Genomic DNA, 24,682 nt, shown 5'->3' with positions numbered 1-24,682 from the left:
GCTACAGACAACTAGTTTCTGTGTTTACTTTCATTCAGACTCTGAAAGAAACGATTGAAATGAAACTTTGATTCAGTCCTCATTTTCCTGAATCTATATAAAAAGGCTGGGGAGTAAAAAGTGAGCATGACCCACAAAGCCACATTTATTTGAAATATACAATGTTGAAATTAGGGTTAGGGTGTCCCTTTAACCAACATGCCTAAATATATCCATAAAAAACTAATTTGCTGATGCAGTAGGCTATATGAGATTAACTTTTAAGAGGCAGAGCTTCTATAGAAACTTTTTTTTTTTTTTAATTGACCGTCAGGTGTCTTATTGTATATCAGTGACTCTCTTGTCCCCCTTCCTTTCTATTTCCCTGAATTTCTCTCTGCCTACACAGAGCTGACTGTCGTCATGTTATTATCATTTACAGCAATGATCTGCTGCTGCTGTGTTTCCATCCTGCAACAACACACAGAGGCTAAAATCTTGTCTATGGCCCCTTTTCTCATGAAAATATACAGAACCAAGTCTCCAAGAGGATTGAAGAAGATGAATGCAAAAGGGTTAGTCATATTAACATCTTGTGTTATGGTACAAATTATGTAAGGCAGGAACAGCAGTGTGTAATTAAGCAACACCAGAATCGTAGCTCCAACAATTCGTCGTTTTTCCTCAGAGGACACAGAGATGGCAGCAGACAGGCCTTTAAAGATCCCAACCACAGAGAAGATGAGCACAGGGAAGGGGAGGGGAATCATTACTGCATAGGTCTCCGGTCCAATGGGCAAAAGAATAAGGACCAAAGCTAAGACCCAGACCACAACACAGACCACCACTGAGACCTTCACGGTTCTTCTGAAACGATACCACAGAGGCCAGGCGATGAGCAAATACCTGTAATACAAGATAGAAATATAGATCATCTGAACATCATCAGTTTCAGTATAATCAGGATCTCAAGGATGCTTCAGAAATATATTGAGATTTCACGAGCAAGGAACGCATCACCAATGAGATACGATTTAACAGATTTATTGTCTTCGTACGGAGATCTGGATGCGGTGTGGGGAGGTCGAATGAAGGATCCGCCGCTGCGCCCGGGCAGAAACGAACCCCCCAAAACCTCCAATTATTTAAGGCGTGCTTGTGCGGATCTTAGGTCGTTGAGGTCTGTGCGAATATATCGATGGTATGTTAACGAGGCCCAACGGCCCATGATTTGGATGAAGTGCTCAGGAATGCCGTTACGGGATGCTGAGGTCGCGGCACCGATCCTAAAGGAGTGCCCGGAGTAATGCGTGGGTGATAAACCGGACAAAGACAGTATTTGTCGTAAATGATGATGGAACCAGGACCGAGTGGTTATTTGACCGGATTCGGAGATGAAAAGAGGGTGAGATAGAGGTGTGCCGTGGGATTTTCGGTAGAGAAGATAGTTAGAAAGGATGGCGAATGGATCTAAAGAAGACTGATTTTTAAAGTAGAAGACGGGAGTAGGATGGCCGCATTGATTACTTTTTGTTATCTTCAGATGGAGTACTATAGTATCGTCAGAAAACATTGATAAGTCGGAGATGCAAGCATGACGGCACGGGTCGAAGTGGGATGATGATGCGGTGAACTCTGAGCATCTGAGGAAACCGTAAAAGGCTAAAACAAACATAGCTTCGAGGGTCAGGGCGATGTGAGGAGTTTGGTAACCGGAGCGAATAGTGTTTATGCAGGCGGACAGTAGTTTGGCGGTAAGAGGAAGCCGTTTAGGAGGTTTGGCTGGTTCTTGGCGGAGGAGACCGGAGAGAAGAGACTTTACTTGGGGATGGTTTAAGGCTGGGCTGGGAGTACCGGTGATGAGTTTAGAGAAGAAACTAATGCCGCTGAGGTAGGATTTGATGGTAGATATTCTTATCCTCAAGACAGAATGAGAATAAGTAACGTAGCAGATTACGGTGGTGAGATCAAATGAGGGGAAAATTATGTTATGTCGGTTATGAAAATGATGAAAATTATTCCAGGCTGTCCAGTATGAGGAGAGAGTTGCGGGTGATAAACTGTTAATGATGTGCTTTTGAGATTCGATGATCAGGGGTACCAGAGATGGATTTATACGTTGAAAGTCAACGCTGAATACGGAGGAACTGGAGTCGGCATCGGGTCGGCGTTCGGAGCCAAGTTTCTGAACTTCTGAAATAGGAAGCGAGAGAGAGAGTCAGCTATAGCATTATGGTGGCCTGGGACGTGGGCAGCGCGGAGGATGTATTGGTGGGTAACAGAGTGCCATGTGATGCGACGCATGAATGGCATGATTGAATTGGAGTTGGAACGACCTTTATTGATGATGTCGACTACTGCGAGATTATCGGAGTGTATGAGGATGGATTTTTTGGACCATTCGTGTCCCCATAGGACGGCGGCAACTACGATTGGGTCTTTGAATGCACTGGTGATGTCGGCTTTTGAAAGCCATGAATTTTTGCCTGCAAGTTTAATGAGAGCGATAGCGTGGTTTATTGTAGCGTAATGAAGTGAGTAGTCTTCGCTAGGGATTAGGCTGTTAACGCTGGGGACGCTGCTGCCGTGCGGAGCTGAGAGATCAATGATGATCCGCTGCTTGCCTGAGTATTTTCGGGTAGCTATGCCGAGAGGGCTGATACGAAAGGTAGGGAAGGGAGGTTGAGAGAAGGGGCCGATCATGAAGCCTTGCTCGATCTCTTTAGAGAGTAGGCGATCGACAGAGCTAGGGTCGTTGATGGCTGATTGCAGATTATTACATTCAAATGAAACAGATGGTTCTACTGATATACCGGGATGGAAGCCTTCCTTGAAACCGGTAACAAGAAATTCGACAAAAGCGGGATCAGGATGGTGACGCAGAGCAGCTTTCAGTGCCAAGATATTGATAGGTGTTGAGGGGTGCTTACCTGACTTGAAGGAAGTAGGATTATGCGGGCATGCAGACCTGGCATGTCCGCCGCAGCAGAAAGAGCACACGTGGAGGTAGCGGCATTGTGACATTTTGCACCCCTCTTCGTTAAAGTTGTTGCATATTGTGCGCCCGCCTTGGTGTAGGATAGGTCTGCCCCTCTTGTCCACACCATTAATATTAGGTGAAAAGAGGGGGCGATTAGGTGCGACTGGCCTGGGAATAAGAGTCGCTGGGGGGGGTTGGTGATGGTGTATGGGGAAGAGCATAACTCCTGGTCGGATTATGTTGAATATTGATCTTGGCCGGGATAGAGCAGGCGGATGCGGGATGGGAAGGTGCACCGCAAAGGCTACAAGGCTGCGCGGCGCGGGCGGCAAAGATACGACAATAAGTCTCTGTGTCTAGTGTGCCCCAGTATGTAACCTCATTGAACTGTTGGAGGCGGGCTGCTGCTTCGGAAGCAAAGTGGATATGATATTGATAGAAGCCGAAATCACCAAAACGGAGTGCCAAATTGAGGACGATTGACATGTAGTCGTCCAGTTCTTGGCGTCGTGCCGGAAACCTGGAGCAGAGGACGTCTCTGTATAAGGAAAATGTGTAGGCAAATTCTGTGGGATTAAGTTCCCTAAAACCGGAGGATGATTTTTGGTGGGAACACCTTACTGGATCATCGGTTTGTCTATCTACCGGAGATTGGTTGAGGGAGGGAAGGAGTAATAAAGCTAGGTCGACGTAATTACCGTCTAATATTTGTTTTCTTATGTTGGTGGGGACGGGCAATGGACGGGAGACGAGGGATGCGGGGGGACACGTAGCTGGATTGGCTGTAAGCAGGGTGAATCTTGCAGAATTGTGTGGTGCTGAAGGGGCCGGCAGCCCGGTGCCGGTGACCTCGCTTGGTTGAAATGGCTGCCCGTAAAGTAGGTCGGCGTGGGAGGCTGGCATCCCGGTGCCAAAGACTCCTGCCAGGGCAGCCTGTTGATTTTGAGCCGAAAAGAGTGCTGGGGGCGCTGGCATCCCGGTGCCATACGTCCCGCGAGACACTGAGCTCTGGTGATGACTGGAAGGAGCTGTGGATTGATCTAGGATCTCGGTGCTATCAGCTCCTGCCAAGGCAGCCTGCTGCTGCTGGAAGGAGGAGAAGCAGGCTGTAGGCGCTGGCATCCCGGTGCCGCGCACCCCATGATGCATCAATTGAGAATGAACGGAGGGAGCAGCAAAGCTTTCAGGCATCCCGGTGCCATGGTGAGCTGCTGTATATGTGTGTTGACGCTGAGTGTGAAGAGGAGCAGCACGTACTGGCAACCCGGTGCCAGCCGTGGCTGCTGAAAAGGGGAGGTGAGCTGGTTGTAAGGAGAAGGCTGGGTGTCCTGGCAACTCGGTGCCAGGTTCCTTCTCCCTGGCTGACTGCGCAGGATTCGTGTGGTGGGCAGTAACCGGAGCTTACCTGAGCTTTGACGAGCTCTTCCTCCTTTTCGGATTGGAGGCTGGGAATAAGTTACCTCTCTGGGCGGGGTTCTGATGTCATCCCGTGCGGCGTGCGTGGTGACGTCGCTTGGAGGGACGCCAGTGGGGACGGTGGTGTGGGAGCAGCACGCGGCCATGAGGCGGTTGAAAAGTTTGGCCTTGTTGTCAGCACGGCTGAAATGGATTCCCCTCTCTCGGAGTGTCTTTTGGAGGGTGGCCACGGTCCAGTCTGAGATGTTTGAGGAGAACTGGCTGGCAGTGGACCTTGGTGGGGCATGGTGGCGCATCGAGCGGCTGCGGGTGGAGACGCCGGTGTCGGAGCGCAGCTGGGGGGCTGGAGTTATCCTTGCAGGTGAGGGAGTTGGATGGACTGCAGGGTCTTCTGGAAGAAGTCCTCGAAGCGTCGCGTCCTCTTTTGGCTGGTGGAGGAGGTGTACCTGGCGAGGTGGAGGAGTCGTCAGATGAGCTGTAGTCTTGGAGGTTTAGGAGAGATGATCCGGGCGGGATGGTGACGATGGAGGACACGGAGCTAGCGGGAGTCGACCGCTTCCTTGGCTGGTTTAGGGGCCGGGAAGGTGGTGCCTCGGACGTCGAGGCTATGGCGACTTCTTCGGCTGGTTGGAGACCCTGGCGTTGGGTAACCGGTATACCTCCGAAGGCCTCATCGTCGGAGGGAGACAGAGACAAGAAATCCATGCCGTGGAGACTGTGAAGTTACTATTAATTAGTAACTTGTTGATCGAGGTTGTTTGTTCTAGCACAGACGGGAGAAACACGAATGCAAGCGAACGAGGGTGCAGCTGGTTATGTCTGTTTATATAGGAGCCGGAAGGGTTGTGATTGGTGTGTGTTCCCGCTCCTGAAACTGCGCTTGTCAAGCTTCGATTAATGATCAAACACATTTAAGTACTAGGGCTGTCACTTCTTATTTGAAATTTGAACATTATTTTGAATGTGGGGTTGTGACAGTTCCTCTGCTTTGCTGCTCTTGTTACTGTTGTGTTGTGTCTGCAGACACCTGAGGCCTGTACTACGAAGCTGGATTAACCTACCCAGGATATCTCCCCGTTACCTGGGTTGACTTATCCAGACATTCGCAATCTAGGATAAGCGGTACTACGAAACTGGTTATCAACTCGGTAATTGAACCCAGGGTTTTCCAATCTGGATCACTGCACGCTCACATAAAGGGGAGGTGTTTGCAGCGTCTGACCAATCACAAACATGGAGAAACCCTGCAGAGCAGACTACTTTACCATGGAGGAGCAGACAATTATTCTTCAACAATATGAAGAATTCAAACATCATCCAGGCCGAAAGCAACACTGATGCAGCAAAAGCCAGGAAGGAATGCTGGCAGAAAATAGCTGACTCTGTTAATGCGTAAATTCATGAGATCATACAATATTAATTTATTGGACAATTTTACCGGACAGCACTCTGATCACTCAATGTCACTTTATTACGGCACAGACGTTTCGGGCAGAGCGCTTCCTCAGTGCCCTTCCTTTCATAGAGACATTAAGTTAGTTTAATATTCAACATTCAAAATACAAACCTATTATGCGCTTCAACCATTTGAGTGAATGATGTCAAACCAACTGTATAACCTACAGACTAATATCCCTCATGTGCCTCAAGGATTATTTTTTAAATATATATTTTGGTCAATTAAAAAATTGCATCTATCATTAAAAACTCTTTCTCTCCTAAGCGCTCCTCTCACGATCTGCGCACCAATGTTGACAGGATCTTCTAAGAATGGGCAGGTCATTTTCTAAGAGAACTGATTGGTCAGGAGGTGGTGCTTTCATACTCATTGATCTCTTATCCAGAACATAACTTGCTCCGGAGCAGGTTAGCCGTTCAGCATAAGTTACCATGGTGATTTACCCCGGTAAGAAGTGAACCAGCTTCGTAGTACGGAAAACCCAGGGTTAACCCTGAAGTTACCTCGATAAGAGAAAATCCAGCTTTGTAGTACAGGCCTCTGGGGTCCGTTCCATAAAGTAAGCTCAGAAAAGCGGCGCTTATTGTCCAACACCTGACTTGAATGAGCCTAACAAATGAGATCAGGTTAAAGCAGTTCCATAAAGGCCGATCAAACTAATTTAAGACAGGCTTGAGTATTCAGACTAATTGTGTGTGCACGCCATTCATGAGCAGCCCACGACGTCAAACATAGATCAAACAGATTCACAATGACAAAATCTACCACAAAAGAGCCACAGAGCAGCAGCAGCCTCTAGCACACACTTCTGAGGACATATGAAGGATTTAAACATACGATCACAACAAACAATAAATAAAATCCAGGAGAAAAGGCTGGCAGGAAATTGCTGATCAATTGAATAGGACTGATCTGTCTCTGAAGGTGCGCTCTTGTTGCAGAGCCCTGCGTACTATAGCAGCTCTGTCATGTACAACCTCCTCAATCAAGGGACAGGCCTTGACTAACAGAGAAACAGTGCATGGGTTGAGGTTGTTACTGGACCTTAATCAATTAACAGAAAAAGAGAAACGCCTAGACATGCATCCACTAAACACAGCTTAGTTTACTTTTATGACATTATTTTAAATGTACCTATCAATAACCAATATCTAGTTAAAGGCATGGATTTAAATAAAATATTTAATATATTTGCAGTTGTTCAATATTTATGAGGCTGTTATTCTGTCAGGCCTCAATGTTCAATATTATGAACACACACAGACACAAATACATAAACATATATATAATTAAGTTGGCTATGTACTCAACTATATAAGGCCATGTATGAATGTATATAGATGAGTATTAAGGTGACTTTATATATGTGTGTATATATATTTATATTATTAAGTCGACCTTATGTGAGCTTTTTTTTTAAATGATGGCCATTAATGAAGCCATATAATATGTTAGCCTGGAACAGGGCCCTGGACCCGGTGTGCCAGGCTCTCCTCTCCCCAACACACTCCTGCATTGCTTTCTTGGTTCATTTACCTTGTCTCACACACACACACACACACACATTCATTCACTTCCTAGACTGGTTTTACAGACTAGAGGGGTGTTCACACCAAGAGCGTTGGACGCGATTTTGCGGCGCGACAAATGAAAATCTGTCGCGCTGTCGCTCAAGTTTTGAAGCGTGACCATTTTGTGTACAATCGCGTCATCGCGCCATCGCGAGCCCGCCCATTTTGACGACACAGCTACATTGCTTTCTTTTCTCTTCAACCATGGACGAGATAACAACGTTTACCACCATCGCTGCGCTGTATTTACTTTGGACGTCTGACACCCGTCGGAGTGTCAAACGCCGCCGTCGTCGTTTCTGGGTGCATACTATCCTCCGGAGGCGCACAGAGCTCGGGGAGTACCACCGGCTCATTCAGGAGCTCCGTTTGGATGATGGCCGTTTCCAGCGGTACTTCAGGTTGAACGTAGCTCAATTTGAGGACTTGCTAGCGAGGGTTGGCGCCAGGATTTCCAGGCAGAACACCAACTACAGGCGCTCCATTTCAGCTGCGGAGCGCCTGTCCATCTGTCTCCGGTCAGTAGCAGTGTATTGTTGTGTTAAAATCAATAAATATTCACTTTATCCTGACGGAGAGATTTAGCTGCTTTGCTGAGAAATGTTGCTTCACAGCCGGTGTTTCGGTTTAACTGGTTACCGTGTTAATAGGTGACTTTCTCATAACTCTCTTAAAAAGCCATTGATTGTAGTTTAATCCTTTAAAAATACACAATAATATGTTTTGTATTTTGAGTCTTGAGTATGGATTTGATGCATGCTGTAGGCCTATGTATTTGTGTATTTTCTGGTCTAAATAAAATATAAATTGCCACATAAAGTACCACTGCATGCTACAACTCAGCTTAATTTAATGTTTTCTATGATGCAGATACCTGGCCACTGGTGACTCCTACAGGACCATCGCCAACAGCTTCCGTGTTGGGGTCGCCACTGTGTCCATGATCGTGGCAGATGTGGTGTCCGCTATCTGGGACTGCCTCGTGGGGGAGTTCATGGCTGTGCCCACCACAGAGGAGTGGAGGTCCATCGCAGAGGGGTTTGAGGAGCGGTGGAATTTTCCTCTCTGCTGTGGAGCTGTGGATGGGAAGCATGTCGCCATTCAAGCCCCTGCCAACTCCGGGTCCCAATTTTTTAATTATAAGGGGACATTCTCCATCGTCCTCCTGGCTGTTGTCGATGCCCAGTATTGTTTCAGGGTCATTGATGTCGGGGGCTACGGAAGGACGAGCGACGGCGGTATCCTGGCCAACTCGGCTTTTGGTAGAGCACTCCGCTCTGGCACCCTCCATCTGCCTGCTGACCGTCCGTTACCAGGAGCTGACCACAGAGGACCCCAGCCACACGTCTTGGTTGCCGATGAGGCCTTTCCACTCCGGAGAAACCTCATGAGGCCATTCCCCGGGCGCACCCTTCCCAGAGACCGCCGGATCTTCAACTACCGGCTGTCCCGGGCACGGCTGGTGGTTGAGAATGCCTTTGGCATCCTGGCAGCCCAGTGGAGGATGTACCGGCGTTCCCTGGAGGTCCGTACACAGGTTGCAGAGAAGTGTGTGAAGGCGACATGTGTGCTGCACAACTTCCTGCGGAAGACCACGCCTGGGACGAGGGGCAGCCTACCAGCTTGTGAGGTGGAGCCGCTGCCAGGTCTGGGAAGACTTGCAGCGAACAACTCTGCAAGAGAGGCCGTCCAGGTTCGGGAGACCTTCGCAGAGTACTTCTCCGCAGAGGGAACGGTCCCATGGCAAGCCAGCGTTTAATGCACAAGCATTCCCCCAACGGCTCTTTTAAGAGCCACCCACACATCACTATTGAGCACACATCCTGCAGTAATACTATATATTGACACAGAAATAAAAATGTGATGTATATAAGCACCAAAAATAATATGCAGGTGTTCATGAATTCATATCATATTGTCAGATAATAAAGCTTTAATTTGGCATGTCTGCAACAATACAATAAACATAAAATGTGCATGACATGATAAATATGCTAACTATCATATCAATGGTTCCATCTGATATTATTCTGGTATTGTTTTGTCCTGTAAATGATTAGTCAGTGTCCCACATAATGCTGTGGCTACCTCCCAACCTCTGACCCGTCCCGTAGATGGAACAGTGTGTTTTAAGAGGTTGAAATAAGTTGTTTAGTTTATGTGAATAACCTCTGCACAGCTTGAATCAAAGTTTACAGTACACAATGTGGGTGTGCAACAAATATCTGAAGTCTGGTGAGAATGTTCATTATAGGTAAGAGTAGACGAAAGACAGCTGAGATTTTTATATTTTATTCATTAAATTGTCATACAAAAAAATAAAATATATATATATATATATATATATATGTACAAAAACAATAAAAAAATAAATAACGTATGGAAGAGCCTCAGGGACACATGAACAAAATGAATGATTCCTCAAAAGTCTGATACGTTCCCTGCAGTGATTGCTGCCCCATTGCTAAAAAGCTACTCAGCAGGTTCCAAATTGAGCACAACAGTGCTAGCTTCATAAATAAGTTTATGAATTTGAAATTTTACATATGCCTTCCTTTGGGGTGACAACCTCTCCAGGGAAGGAACCAGGCTTTTGAGGAATAGTTCATCCTCTGAGGGGGGAGGCTGGGGAGCAGGTGGAGCTCGCTGCTTCAGGCCGTTCAGGGTTTCCAGGACGAGAGCCTCCAACTCCGCCCGTGTGTTGTTGGAGTCGGCGGAGTCTTCCTCCTCCCTGGCTCTCTTCCTGGACCTCTTCTTCGCTGTATGAAATAGAAAAAACATTTTATGAAACTACTACCGTCCAAAAAATGCAATAGTTAGAAGTAACTCAATATCCAAATTAATATTTGTTTAAATATCTTAAATTAATTATCTATTAAACTATCTTAAATATGTCTTGTACATACCTCTTGGCACTGAAGCAGCAGGGGAAGCAGCAGAGACAGCAGCGGGAGAGACAGCTGGAGCATCATCAGGGGGAGCACCAGCAGACTCTGGCTCAATGTCAGAATCTGCTTGGGCTGTAGTAGTGACAAACATGTCTTAGTTTTTTTTGTTCATACAGTATATTAATTGACTAGGTTATTCTAACAATTACAGCACATAAAGCATTTTACAGATGCAGTCATTTAATACATCATACTGTTCTAGCCATAGCAATATCTATCCTCCACAACACTTTAAAGCAAATGGTGTTTTAGTGCCCTTCATTCTTCACATTTTAACTTGTAGGTTTGGTATAGGTGAGAGTACAGATTAGTTATTTTGACATTTTTTTAGTGCAGGCTGTGAAAAAAAATATATGTACTGACACATCAATACAAGTCAGTTATCATTTTATACAAAAACTAGTTTCCATGCCGTTTCTGTGTGTGTGTTCATTCATCAACAAACCTCCGATGATAATCCCTGATGGGCCTGCTGTCTCTCCCTCGTCCTCCATGGACCCTACGCTGTACTCCACGGCCCCATCTTCCTCGACCCCTGCCCCCATGTTCCCGCTTGTTTCACGGGGGGCAACAAAGGGGTCGAGGAAAGACAGGACCGCGAAGTACTTCCACTTCTTTGCTGTCCCTGCTGCTGACCCACTCCTCGTCTCTGTCACTTTCCTCCTCTCCCTCCTATAAGTGTCCCTGAGGCTCTTCCATCTCCTGCGACACACATCAACTGACAAGAACACACGTAAATTAACTGTTGAATCTAGTAAACCAGTAACTTTATGCCGGGAAAGCCAGCTACGCTAACTGGGGCTATGCTAATGCTAACCAATAGCTGCAAACACGCAACAAATACATATTTACAGAACTTACCAGGTAATCCAGCCACCTCGCTTACTTTACTCCACGCCTGCTCCTTTTTATACCGATCCCGGTAAAGGAGACAGGACGTGTCGTAAAGCACGGGGTGAGCTGTAACGGCAATGATCAACTTGTCCTCCATCTTGTAGAAGAGTGATCCAGGACGGCGACGTCAGTGACGTCAGCGACGTCAGGAGAATCTCAACGCTGATAGGCTGCTGCAGAATGGCGTCACGCGATGTCGCTGCAAAAGTTCAATATTTTCAACTCGAGCGTTGACGCGATTTTCGCAGCATCGCGTCTATCGCGTCGCGTGTGACGCGTGTATCGCGCCGCAAAGCAGTAAATCGCGTGTTTGCATTGACTTTACATGTAATCGCGCCGCAAAATCGCGTCCAACGCTCTTGGTGTGAACACCCCTTAACTCTACCTATCTGTTGTTTTCACTATTGTGTCTTGACTAATTTACTAATTAGTCTACTAACTAATGAATACCTGTGTGACTCCTTTTTTGCCACAGTCTAGACTCTAGGGATGAAAAGTTCATATTCAAGCTGTAATGAGCTGCTGGAATGTAGGCTGCAGTCTGTGTCAGACCAATTGAAGTTTTCTTTATGATCCAGCAGAGGGCGTTCTAAAACTTCACCAGGTCCACCTGTTGCATGCCCTGCTGACCTATTACAGTAATAAACAAAGGTAAATAAACACCAAACCATCTGAAGAGCTGCGTGTGGAAGTATTTTGGGTTCCACACCGTGGACGGCAAAGTCAGGATCACCGAACCAAGCCACTGAGCCAGTGGAGGTGGAGGCAACACAGAAGAGCAGCGCAGCGCCAAATGTACAACTTCATTTGACTGCATATTATTCAGCACGCTCAGTCTTGTGTCAGCGACATTCATATTAATAAATTAATTGCAGGTCTTTACAATTCTGTTCAAACATTTTTGAAAAAGTGACAACCCTAGCAATACACACATAAGAAAACAGATAGTTACCTTTCCAGGGAAATACAGACCATGAAGCCGACACTGGCCATTAGACCAACGCCGTGAATTAAGTCGCTGATGAAGAACAGAACACCCTCGAGGTTTCCCAAAAATATGGCCATGCAACAGAGCTGAATGAGGTCAGAGATGAGAAGGTTGATGACGTAGATTGGAGCAACGTGATTATGACGTACCTGCAGGAGAACATGAATAGAAAAAGCACTTCAATTGTAAACATGCTGCTCTGAACTTAGTCATGTCTGTGAATATTGTGTAAATTGAATTTTAGGATTGGGCAACATCTTGAAATCATTTGATTAATAATGTCTAAATTGTAAAACTGAGTTATTACAAATGAAGAAAACGGTTGTTTTAAGTCAAAAAGTAACACAGATGGTAATTAGCCATATCAGTCATAATGATACTACTAAATAATAATAATACTAAATACTATAAAAACCTGATCATTAAACCCCTGATCATTAAAGTCTACTGATTGATCCCTATATAAAAAACTTCAAAAAAGTTAAAAATGATCCCATCTATGATCTACTTTGAGTTCTGTTGTTGAGAATTCCTCATATTGATCAGACCAAGATGTTCAAAAGAGGGTTTCTTAAAGTGCACCTTTACAATTACATTTGCAACTAACATTTATTTTAATTATTTATTAAATACACTTACCTTTAACACCTGCCTTTAAAGGACTTGACCAGCAATTTTTGTACATTTTTCTTATTTCTTCTTTGTCAACAAATGTCATGTGCAGAGCCAAACCACCAAGCATGTGTGCATGTATCCAAATCTGTTTTTATCTTGATCCTAAATAAGTTACAGTAACCAGGAACAAAAGAACATATCTTCCAGTGCGGCTGTTCATTTACATGTTCTTAATGGTTTTTGGTAACAACTGAGGTCTACTGCACAGAGGAAGATATATCAGGCTTGATTTTGCTGAAAACAAGAACAATATAGAAAATTGCCAACCAAGTCCTTTAACTCCAAAATCTATTAAGATCCGTCACTATATAATATTCAGTATAATGTACGCACCAGAGAATACAGATAGTAGATGGCCGGTATGATCAAAGGAAGACAGATGACGATGACGATCCAAGACACAATACGTAGCTCAATCGGTAGCTCAATTACATAATAATAGCTGTTGTTCTGGAACGTGTTGTTGTTGCTGTACTGTTCCTCCATTCTTCAGAGACCTATGAGGTTATAAAGAGGAATACACACACACACACACACACACACACACACACATACACACAAAGCCTGTAGAGTATATATACAGCATCCCCAAAACATTAAGCATTACATACAAACCAAAATGCGTAAAACTGCATATTGATCTTAATGACTGTTTCAGTTTTCTTGTATTAAGTTTCTACATGTACCAATACCTCTGAACTGGTCTGTTAATCAACAATAACGTGATAAATGTAGTAAATGTACCTTTGAAAGCTGAAGGACCACAACCTGAATGACTTCTGTATGCTGGTGTCTGTTTTCTGTCCTCTACATCCAGTCAGTGTGGCTGACCTGTATTTGACTATGAAAGGGAGTTTGGTTTTACTAAGTAAACTTATCTATGTGTTCGAACAAGACATATAAATAGCACCTTTCTAGATCAGACATTACAAAGTGCTTCACAATACAATATAAAGCTATTTGACTACACAGATCCTAAATCCAGTAGGAGACAGGTCCATAATGTAGGAGCCTCAATTTTAAAGGCACAATCACCTTTAGTTTTGAGTCTGGAGTGAGGAACAAACAACAAGAGGATACAAATGTGAGAATAACACCTTGTACTGATTGATAAAGTCTCCCAGTCTGCCTGTGATCTTGCCTGTTTCACTACAGGCAGATGCCTCTTGCTTGCTACAGACAGCAGGGAAATACAATTTAATGATCAATAAATACAAACTTTGGATCCAACATGAAAACTGTTTTGGTTCAGTACATTGTTACTGTTGGTCAGCCGTCTTGCTTCCTATCTGGATTCTCCGTTATAAGCTAGGTGTGAGCCACACAGGTCACAACATAAATAACTCATCTCTCTCGGTCTGGAGCAGTGGGAATGAGTACCTGGTTTCTTGACTAGAATGCAAAGATACAGCCCTGTGCCTACAGAAACAAAAGGAGCAAGCAACTCTCTCACTCATTAGGCAGAACAGAGAGACAGAAGAAAAGTTGTTTTTGCAGTAGAGACAAAGCTTTCTGTCTCTGCATGAGTAATAGGCACATATGGGGCTTCAGTGAGACACTTTAACACAAAGGACAAGTCCCTCCCCGGTGCCTGCAAGGTGCATATCAGACTCAAGGGAGCTTACACGAGCATTAAATTAAGTGTGACAATTTTTAATGAAAACTTTAAATACTACTGTATTGAGACTTTGTTTATTTCATCATTGATTGGAACACACATCGCTTTTTCAAAAAAAAGATCCTGTTTACTGAAGCAGCTGGTGATGTTCATATTAAAATCTGTAATAGAAAAGTGTCCAATCTGTTAATCATATTTAGAAATTGTGTGTGTGTGTGTGTGTGTGTGTGTGTGTGTGTGTGTGTGTGTGTGTGTGTGTGTCTTTACATCAGTAGTGTCTTCAGAGCTTCATGCTTGCAACACTTTATCTTGAGTTTAAATCTTAATTTTAGGGCGTTAAGTAGTCACATTTGTTATTTCCCATTACTGTGACACATGTGACTCTCCTTCCTGAAAGTTTAATGATGAGGTCATTATTTGACACATACAACCTTGTTATCAGATATTGCAGCAGTTGAGCTTCCTGAGTTTTTCTAGATAAATATATATTGCATACTGTTTGCCTGTTTGTGTGTTTTAAACACTAAAAGTAAAGTGAGAATGCCTTCACAAATAATGTCATTAATGGTTTATATTTATCAGTTAACTTGATACAAAGTTGAATAAAGAGCAGAAACTTAAATGAAATCAGTATTTGTTGCCAATGCACCCTCTCTCTCTCTCAGAGCCAAGGAGGAGGCTTTGAATACTGTGAATACTACAAACACCAACCGACAAATCAATCAATCAATCAATCTTTATTTATATAGCCAAAACACAAAAAAGTCATCTCAAGGCATTTTATATGTGGAGCAGGTATACATTGTGCTCTTTAATTTCAATTAAAGTCCTGCATAGTACATCTTTAACAATGTGTTGTATTTTAAAAGCTTGTGATATTATCCATTGTGTCAGATATTCATCTTCATATCAGTGTGCATATTCATTTATTCCTGTTATATTTCTTATAAATCTTATGTTATACATGTTATAAAACATTTTTATATAGTTATTTAATTATGTCTATCCACAGAGCAATGTGACATTCATGTTACCTTTAAAAGCTGCAGCACCAAGTGTGATGTTGTGTTCTCTGCATGCAAACAGACTACAATATATATGTTGAGTGATGACACCCAGTAGCTTTGTGATTATCTACATCTTATCTGAGGAGGAGAGAATAAAGCTAGACAGGCATGGATGTATGAATAGTACCTCAGAACAAGTTAAATATTAAATGCATGCCACCCAAAACAAGTATTACTTACAGTATATGAATGTAAAATTAATACAAATGAATAAAACAAACAGACAAAATTAGTATTAGTAAAAAGCAAAATAAAAACAGAATAAAACGCATCTTTGTACAACATGACTGTTCTCTTGCATCTCTAGCATGAGCTTGAATAAATGTAAAAGCCTAACCCTCACACACACACACACACACTCATCCACTTCCTAGATGACTGGTGGTTTTACAGACTAACCCTACCTATCTGTTGTTTCCTGTTTTCACTATTATGTTTTGACTACTTTACTCTTGTGTTGCAGCTCAGGATGAATTCATAAGCCGGGCTGTCTCTCACAGTGTCTTTTATTTATTTTCCACAATATCCGGTAGGAAACAATAACTTAACAGTCCACCTGTGTGTCCTTAGCTGCTAAAGCAACTAGCATGTAAGCTTTCATGCTGGTTACCACAATAACAACTCTCAACTGTGTTTTCTTCTTCTCTTAGCGCATTAAACAAATTGTCTCTTGTTGCCTCAGCAGCACCACCTGGTGGCGGAACTCAAATATCGCGCAACTCATAAATGAACTAAATGCATTGTAAATTAAACCATTAAATGAAACAGAATTACACACAAAAATGAATCGGGGGGGGGGGGGGGGGGTCTAAATTCACAATATGAAATACCAACAATAATAAACAAAAGCAGTCTTGAAATAACTGAGCCCTCACACTTGCACTAATGAATACCTGTGTGACTCCTTTTTATTGCCACAGTTAGACTGTAGGGATGAAAAGTTCATATTCAAGCCGTAATGAGCTGCTGGAATGTAGGCTGCAGTCTGTATCAGACCATTTGATGTAGTTTTCTTTATGATCCAGCAGAGGGCGCTCTAAAACTTCACCAGGTCAACCTGTTGCATTCTCTGCTGACCTACTAATAAACTGAGGTACTGTTAATATGCGGTTGTTTTGTTAATATGAAAACAGTGAAATAGACAAAGAACTAGATGCTAATAAATCAATATATTTCATTTGTGTCTCTTAACTTCTCTACACTGTGATGCTTCTCGAGCTATATGCTGAACTTCCACCTGCTCCTTTTTAACATTAAATTATTCTGGGTTGCATACCGGAAACTTGTGTTATTTTTTACTAATGGTTGTTACTGTTATAATTACAATACATATTATTATTAGTTTTTAAGATAGTTTTGTGGATAGTAGCAATATAGGCAATTTTTATTAAGAGTTTCATATTCAAAGACCATTTGTTCAACTGAGTTCTGCCTACTACACACGGGTAAAATGATTTTTTTTTTTTTAAAGAAAAGAAAGACATAAATAAAACTCATGAATCTTTGATATAAAATACGTAAAATATTTCTAATTTTGGAAAAAAAAAGAAAGAGCGTGTTTTTAGGGCTTTTACATTCCCAAATGAGCAATAAAAAAAGGATCTTTGATTAATTAAAATTTAAAAGTCGACACAAGTAGAGAATATAGACCCGAAAAAATAAAGAAATAAGATATCCAGTGATGGTTTTTAGTTAATCTTTGCAAAACAATAAAATGTAAATTAATAAATGTAAATTAATACAAAAGGTTATATAACATTTAACATTTATATACAGTTGTTTAAACCCTTAGTAAGTATGTTATACTGTACCTAGATATAAAAATGGTAACGACTTCTGAATCCACATTTCACTAAATCCTCCAGTTACTACCTTCATCTGAGATCTACATCTTATCTGAGGAGGAGAGAAAAAAGCTAGACAGGCATGGATGTATGAATAGTACATCAGAAGTTACATTTTTATTTTTCACATGCACATTAGACCTAACATGCTGGGTTAAACTGCACAGTTGGTATGTTGCCATTTGAATACTGCAATTTGGAAACTTGAAAGCAATAACAATTTTATTTCAATCTCACTTTTCAAAAACAGAGTTACAAAGTGCTGCACACCCATAAAATACAGTAAAGTAATGAAAGTCACAGGGAAAAGACAAAGGTTTCAGTTAATGAAGCACATATTACAGATATGAATATACAAATGAGTAAAATACAAACACAGAAAGTATATGAATAAGTAAAAAACAAAATAAAAACAGAAATACAAATATCATGATTAAGAATAAAAAGCATCTTTGTACAACATGCCTGATCTCTTGTCTACATCTCTAGCATGAGCTTGAATAAATGTAAAAGCAGCCACAGCCTCACACATGTAAAATAATGATCTGCAATCTGTCCTGGATGTAGATCCCTAAGAAATGAGCCGTAATGGCTGCTACAGACAACTAGTTTATGTGTTTACTTTCATTCAGACTCTGAAACAAACGATTGAAATGAAACTTTGATTCAGTCCTCATTTTCCTGAATCTATATAAAAAGGCTGGGGAGTAAAAAGTGAGCATGACCCATAAAGCCACATTTATTTGAAATATACAATGTTGAAATTAGGGTTAGGGTGTACCTTTAACCAACATGCCTAAATATATCCATAAAAAACTAATTTGCTGATGCAGTATGTGAGCTTAATTTTAAAGAGACAGAGCTTCTACAGAAACATTTGTTTTTAATTGACCGTCAGGTGTCTTATTGTATATCAGTGACTCTCTTGTCCCCTTTCCTTTCTATTTCCCTGAATTTCTCTCTGCCTACACAGAGCTGACTGTCGTCATGTTATTATCATTTACAGCAATGATCTGCTGCTGCTGTGTTTCCATCCTGCAACAACACACAGACGCTAAAATCTTGTCTATGGCCCCTTTTCTCATGAAAATATACAGAACCAAGTCTCCAAGAGGATTGAAGAAGATGAATGCAAAAGCATAAGTTATATGAACATGTGTTGTTATGCTCCAAATTATGAAAGGCAGGAACAGCAGTGTGTAATTAAGCAACACCAGAATCGTAGCTCCAACAATTCGTCGTTTTTCCTCAGAGGACACAGAGATGGCAGCAGACAGGCCTTTAAAGATCCCAACCACTGAGAAGATGAGCACGGGGAAGGGGAGGAGAAGGAATACTGTAATGAGCTGGGGTCCAATGAACATGGGCAAAACAGAAAGGACCAAAGCTAAGACCCAGACCACAACACAGACCACCACTGAGACCTTCACGGTTCTTCTGAAGCGGTACCACAGAGGCCAGGCGATGAGCAAATACCTGTAATACAAGATAGAAACATAGATCATCTTAATATAATCAGTTCCAGTATAATCAGGATCTCAAGGATGCTTCAGAAATATATTGAGATTTAATGATCAAACACATGTAAGTACTAGGGCTGTCACTTCTTATTTGAAATTTGAACATTATTTTGAATGTGGGGTTGTGATAGTTCCTCTGCTTTGCTGCTCTTGTTGCTGCTGTGTTGTGTCTGCAGACACCTGGGGTCCGTTCCATAAAGCAAGCTCAGAAAAGCGTCTCAAGACAGGCTCAAGTATTCAGACTAATTGCGTGTGCACGCCATTCATGAGCAGCCCACGACGTCGAACACAGATCAAACGGATTCACAATGACAAAATCTACCACAAAAGAGCCACAGAGCACCAGCAGTCTCTAGCACACACTTCTGAAGACATATGAAGGATTTAAACATATGATCACAATAAACAATAAATAAAATCCAGGAGAAAAGGCTGGCAGGAAATTGCTGATCCATTGAATAGGTCTGATCTGTCTCTGAAGGTGCGCCCTTGTTGCAGAGCCCTGCGTACTATAGCAGCTCTGTCATGTACAACCTCCTCAATCAAGGGACAGGCCTTGACTAACAGAGAAACAGTGCATGGGTTGAGGTTGTTACTGGACCTTAATCAATTAACAGAAAAAGAGAAACGCCTAGGCATGCATCCACTAAACAGGACTTAGTTTACTTTTATGACATTATTTTAAATGTACCTATCAATAACCAATACTTTTAAAACAGTGCTTCCTACCAGTTAAAGGCATGGATTTAAATAGTACATCTCTTATCCAAACATTTTTGCAGTTGTTAAATATTTATGATTTATATATATATATATAACCTGGTTTATTTGGTAATCCTGGAACAGGGCCCTGGACCCGGTGTGCCAGGCTCTCCTGTCCCCAACACACTCCTGCATTGCTTTCTTGGTTAATTTACCTTGTCACACACACACACATACACACACACACACACACACACACACACACACACACACACACACACACACACACACACACACACACACTCATCCACTCCCTAGATGACTGGTTTTACAGACTAACCCTACCTATCTGTTGTTTCCTGTTAATTTTCACTCTTATGTTTTGACTAATTTACTTGTGCACTAATGAAAACCTGTGTGACTCCTTTTTTGCCACAGTTTAGACTCTAGGGGGGAAAAAATAATACTCAAGCTGTAATGAGCTGCTGGAATGTAGGCTGCAGTCTGTGTCAGACCAATTGAAGTAGTTTTCGTTATGATCCAACAGAGGGCACTCTAAAACTTCACCAGGTCAACCTGTTGCATGCCCTACTGACCTACTAATAAACTGAGGTACTGTTAATATGTGGTTGTTTTTTAATGGAGGATAATAGTGAGCGGAGCTTTCCTTAATGAACAGCTACAACATTAAACCATCTGAAGAGTATTTTGGAAGTATTTTGGGTTCCACACCGTGAACTGTGGACGATCAAAGATCTAGCTATTAGTCCACTCTGTAAAACATGCTAGCTAACCAACCCACTGAGCCAGTGGAGGTGGAGGCAACACAGAAGACCACAGCAGCGCCAAATGTACAACCTCATTCATGGGCGTAGCGGACGTGGGGTAAGTGGGCGACATGTCCTCCGCACACAACCATTCAATTAATTATTTTTTTTCCGAGCCACCTTTAAACGCACCATGAGCAGGCAGCAAACACCACTGTCGTGTTGTAATTTGAATCACACAGATGTTGATTCAGATCTGTTTTAACCATGTTCAGCAAACCAGCCAAGAGGCAAAATACTTTTCTTCAAGTTCACTCCAAAACAAACCAGGTAAGTTGAGTAAAGCTGTTGCATGTAGAGAATGTTTAACTAAATGATGACTAATTAATAGATGTTAATATATCAAGTTAACCTAGTTAACAATTGTTAACTGTTACCTATGTTAAATCACTTGCTAGGTGCAGAGTTGGTAGTAACTAGTTACATTTACTCCTTTACTTTTACTTTTTCAATCTTATTTTAAAGTAGCAATACTCTTATTTGAGTAACGTTTTTGGCTACTCTAACTTTACCCACTTCTGGGTAGAAAAGTATATATGTAAGAATATAAATGTAATGTTCCTTTGACTATGTTATTTTTGTAAAGATTTAATTTATTGTTGTGGTAGTTAAAGTTGAAAATACATGAATTTGCTGATCATTATTTTGATTGAATGATTACATTAATATTCTTATTTGATGAATAAATCAGACATTAGGCTACTCAAAAGTTACTCAGTGCTTGAGTAGTTTCTTCAAAGCTTTTTATTTAATATAACTTATTTTACTTTGATTATATTATTGTTTCTGCTTAGGTCTAAAAGAAATCTACAACAGATAATATTATTTTGTAATATAGTTAATCAGGAAAGCTTGTAGCTTTGATTCCCTTAGTTCAAAAGGGAAATACTGACATGGATGTTTAACGATGTAGTTTACATTAAATTTCAAAGATACTTTAATTTGTTTATTTGTTTATTATTTATTTATTTAATTGCAGATATTATTTGACTACTGCATTATTTGTGTTTTAAAGGCAGCAGGTATAGGTCATACCATTGTTCTTAGTCTTGATTAATTTTGCACATCTGTGCTGTCATAGTTGATGACAGCAAATGTAAAATAGCTACATCTTAATGTTGATATGTTTATTGTTGTGTCACTTTCACTTGTCACCAGGGGTGTACACATGATTATAGAGAGGCAGGGGCTCAAAGTCGGAAAAGGGCAGCATGTGCGTGCCAATTTTTTTTTGTTCGGTCCTTTACACAATATGGAAATTAATGTAAAATTAAAAAATAAAGTGCTAATAGAAAGCTAACTACTTAGCTGTGCATCCTGTAGGTGAAAGTGATATGAAATTGCCATTTATTTTTTGTCAACAAATGATTGTCAGCATGAGTAGTAATACAGTTTATATGCCCAGAATGCTGAAATCACTATGTTATTATTATTATTATTATTATTATTTTGTTAGCCCACACGTTAGTAGCAAAGTCACAATAAATTGTATATCTAAACCTCGGACCTGTACTTCAGACCTGTAGTGAGGGAAATATGATCCGCTGTAAACACGCTGCATTTTATTTTGAAAATTAACCCTGTTTTTTTTTTAATTTTGTATTTTGTACACGATTTCCTGTCCCGCACGATCTGCTCTGTGCTGATTTGATGCGCCATGCTCTGACGTCCAGCAAAAATAGAAGCTGACACATTGACTAAACTAGAGCGTTTTTCTGAAATATTAAACATATTTAAGCACGTTGAATAAGTGGACAGAGACTAGATAGACCATAACTCACAGGTTCAATTTGCTCCACTGTGCGGAGCGGAGCCGCAAAGGATAGAGAAGCAGCGGCTCAACACACACAACAATCCCGTATTAAAAGAAATGGGTACAGTTTTTGTATGTTATTTAAAACAAACAAATAAACACGTGCACACACACACACACACACACACACACACACACACACACACAGAGAGGGCACTTTTTAATACGAGGCAAAAAGGGCAGGGGCTAGGGGCAGCCCCTAGGGCCCTATGTGTGCACGTGCCTGCTTGTCACTTCTTGCCATTAAATTTAATTATGTGGCTTATTATTGTTATCTTGTCACTTCCATTCAATTTTGATGTTGATAATTTGAAACAGGAATGGTGTTTTACAGAACTTTTCATGTTCAGTGTTATCATTTGGCACTTAATTATCTGACTACTTACTCTGTAGATGCTCAAGAGTCATTCTGTGTCAACTCAACCAGAGTGCTGTTTGTGGTTATGTGGTTTTTTAGCCTCTAAAGAAGATGATAAATCACTCAATAGACCTCTGAACAATTTGTCCCACTCATTTCTGAAATGATGGCTACGCCTCTGACCTCATTTGACTGCATATTATTCAGCACACTCAGTCTGGTGTCAGCAACATTCATATTAATAAATTAATTGCAGGTCTTTACAATTTTGTTCAAACATTTTTGAAAAAGTGACAACCCTAGCAATACACACATAATAAGAAAACAGATAGTTACCTTTCCAGGGAAATACAGACCATGAAGCAGATACTGGCCATTATACCAATAATGTGAATTACGAAGGTGATGAAGTCCAGATCAAGCACGGTGTTTCCCAACCGTATGGCCATGCAACAGAGCTGAATAAGGTCAGAGATGAGAAGGTTGATGACGTAGATTGGAGCAACGTGATCATGACGTACCTGCAGGAGAACATGAATAGAAAAATCACTTCAATTGTAAACATGCTGCTCTGAACTTAGTCATGTCTGTGAATATTGTGTAAATGGAATTTTAGGATTGGGCAACATCTTGAAATTATTTGATTAATAATGTCAACAATAATGTCTAAATTGTAAAACTGAGTTATTACAAATGAACAAAAAGGTTGTTTTAAGTCCAAAAGTAACACAGATGGTATCTAGCCATATCAGTCATAATGATACTACTAAATAATAATAATACTAATACTATAAACCCCTGATCATTAAAGACTACTAATTGATCCCTATATAAAAAACTTTGAGTTCTGTTGTTGAGAATTCCTCATATTGATCAGACCAAGATGTTCAAAAGAGGGTTTCATTAAAGGCACCTTTACAATTATAACATTTACTTTAATTATTTATTAAATACACCTACCTTTAACACCTGCCTTTAAAGGACTTGAACAGCAATTTTTGTACATTTTTCTTATTTCTTCTTTGTCAACAAATGTCATGTGCAGAGCCAAACCACCAAGCATGTGTGCATGTATCCAAATCTGTTTTATCTTGATCCTAAATAAGTTACAGTAACCATGAACAAAAGAACATATCTTCCAGTGCGGCTGTTCATTTACATGTTCTTAATGGTTTTTGGTAACAACTGAGGTCTACAGCACAGAGGAAGATATATCAGGCTTGATTTTGCTGAAAATAAGAACAATATAGAAAATTGCCAACCAATTCCTTTAACTCCAAAATCTATTAAGATCCGTCACTATATAATATTCAGTGTAATGTACGCACCAGAGAATACAGATAGTAGATGGCCGGTATGATCAAAGGAAGACAGATGACGATGACGATCCAACACACAATCTCTAAATTAAAAACTGAGTGTCCGGGCACATCAACATAATCATAATCATAATCATGATAGCTGTTGTTCTGGTACTGTTCCTCCATTCTTCAGAGACCTATGAGGTTATAAAGAGGAATACACACACACACACGCACACACACACACAAAGACTGTAGAGTATAAAAACAGCGTCCCCAAAACATTAAGCTTACATACAAAAAAATGTGTGAAACTGCATATTTCTCTTAATGACTGTTTGACTGTAATTTTCTTGTATTAAGTTTCTACATGTACCAATACCTCTGAACTGTCTGTTAAAAACAATAAAGTGATAAATGTAGTAAATGTACCTTTGAAAGCTGCAGGACCACAACCTGAATGACTTCTGTATGCTGATGTCTGTTTACTGTCCTCTGCATCAAACCAGTGTGCAGAATATATCCGCTGTGTGTTTGGTGTATGTGGACAGATGACATGTATTTGACATGCCTTTTCTGCATCATGGTTTCTTAACCAATATCTTTCTGTGGTTTTTCTATGAAAATGCATTTTGGTTTTACTAATTAAGCTCATCTACGTGCACATAACATTCAACAAAAAGGTGAAAAAAAGACAAGCAAACATGAACATGTAATTAAGT

The 24,682-nt window shown here is 41.3% G+C and overlaps 2 protein-coding genes across 2 annotated transcripts; both read right to left on the bottom strand.

Moving 5' to 3' along the window:
- Positions 1-379: 379 nt before the first annotated feature.
- On the bottom strand, positions 380-13,396 carry LOC128373302 (G-protein coupled receptor 4-like). Its single transcript, XM_053333591.1, has 3 exons — positions 13,244-13,396; positions 12,200-12,384; positions 380-885 (listed from the first exon to the last, which is right to left on the bottom strand). Exons 1-3 carry the CDS (start codon positions 13,394-13,396, stop codon positions 381-383), a joined length of 843 nt encoding a protein of 280 aa, XP_053189566.1. The 3' UTR covers position 380.
- Positions 13,397-18,404: 5,008 nt separating this feature from the next.
- On the bottom strand, positions 18,405-24,146 carry LOC128373301 (G-protein coupled receptor 4-like). Its single transcript, XM_053333590.1, has 3 exons — positions 23,988-24,146; positions 22,996-23,180; positions 18,405-18,915 (listed from the first exon to the last, which is right to left on the bottom strand). Exons 1-3 carry the CDS (start codon positions 24,144-24,146, stop codon positions 18,405-18,407), a joined length of 855 nt encoding a protein of 284 aa, XP_053189565.1.
- Positions 24,147-24,682: the final 536 nt, after the last annotated feature.

This window comes from Scomber japonicus, chromosome 14, assembly GCF_027409825.1.
Source record: "Scomber japonicus isolate fScoJap1 chromosome 14, fScoJap1.pri, whole genome shotgun sequence".
Classification (NCBI taxonomy): Eukaryota; Metazoa; Chordata; class Actinopteri; order Scombriformes; family Scombridae; genus Scomber; species Scomber japonicus.
The sequence above is the reverse complement of the archived record's forward strand: the minus strand, read 5'-3'. Positions and strand labels throughout refer to the sequence as shown.

Coding starts and splice junctions, on each gene's coding strand:
- LOC128373302 (XM_053333591.1), bottom strand. CDS start 13,396: ATGGAGGAACAGTACAGCAACAACAACACGTTCCAGAACAACAGCTAT. Junction 12,385..13,243: donor TCTACTATCTGTATTCTCTG/GTGCGTACATTA, acceptor GTTCTCCTGCAG/GTACGTCATAATCACGTTGC. Junction 886..12,199: donor GTCTGTATTTCCCTGGAAAG/GTAACTATCTGT, acceptor CTTGTATTACAG/GTATTTGCTCATCGCCTGGC.
- LOC128373301 (XM_053333590.1), bottom strand. CDS start 24,146: ATGGAGGAACAGTACCAGAACAACAGCTATCATGATTATGATTATGAT. Junction 23,181..23,987: donor TCTACTATCTGTATTCTCTG/GTGCGTACATTA, acceptor GTTCTCCTGCAG/GTACGTCATGATCACGTTGC. Junction 18,916..22,995: donor GTCTGTATTTCCCTGGAAAG/GTAACTATCTGT, acceptor CTTGTATTACAG/GTATTTGCTCATCGCCTGGC.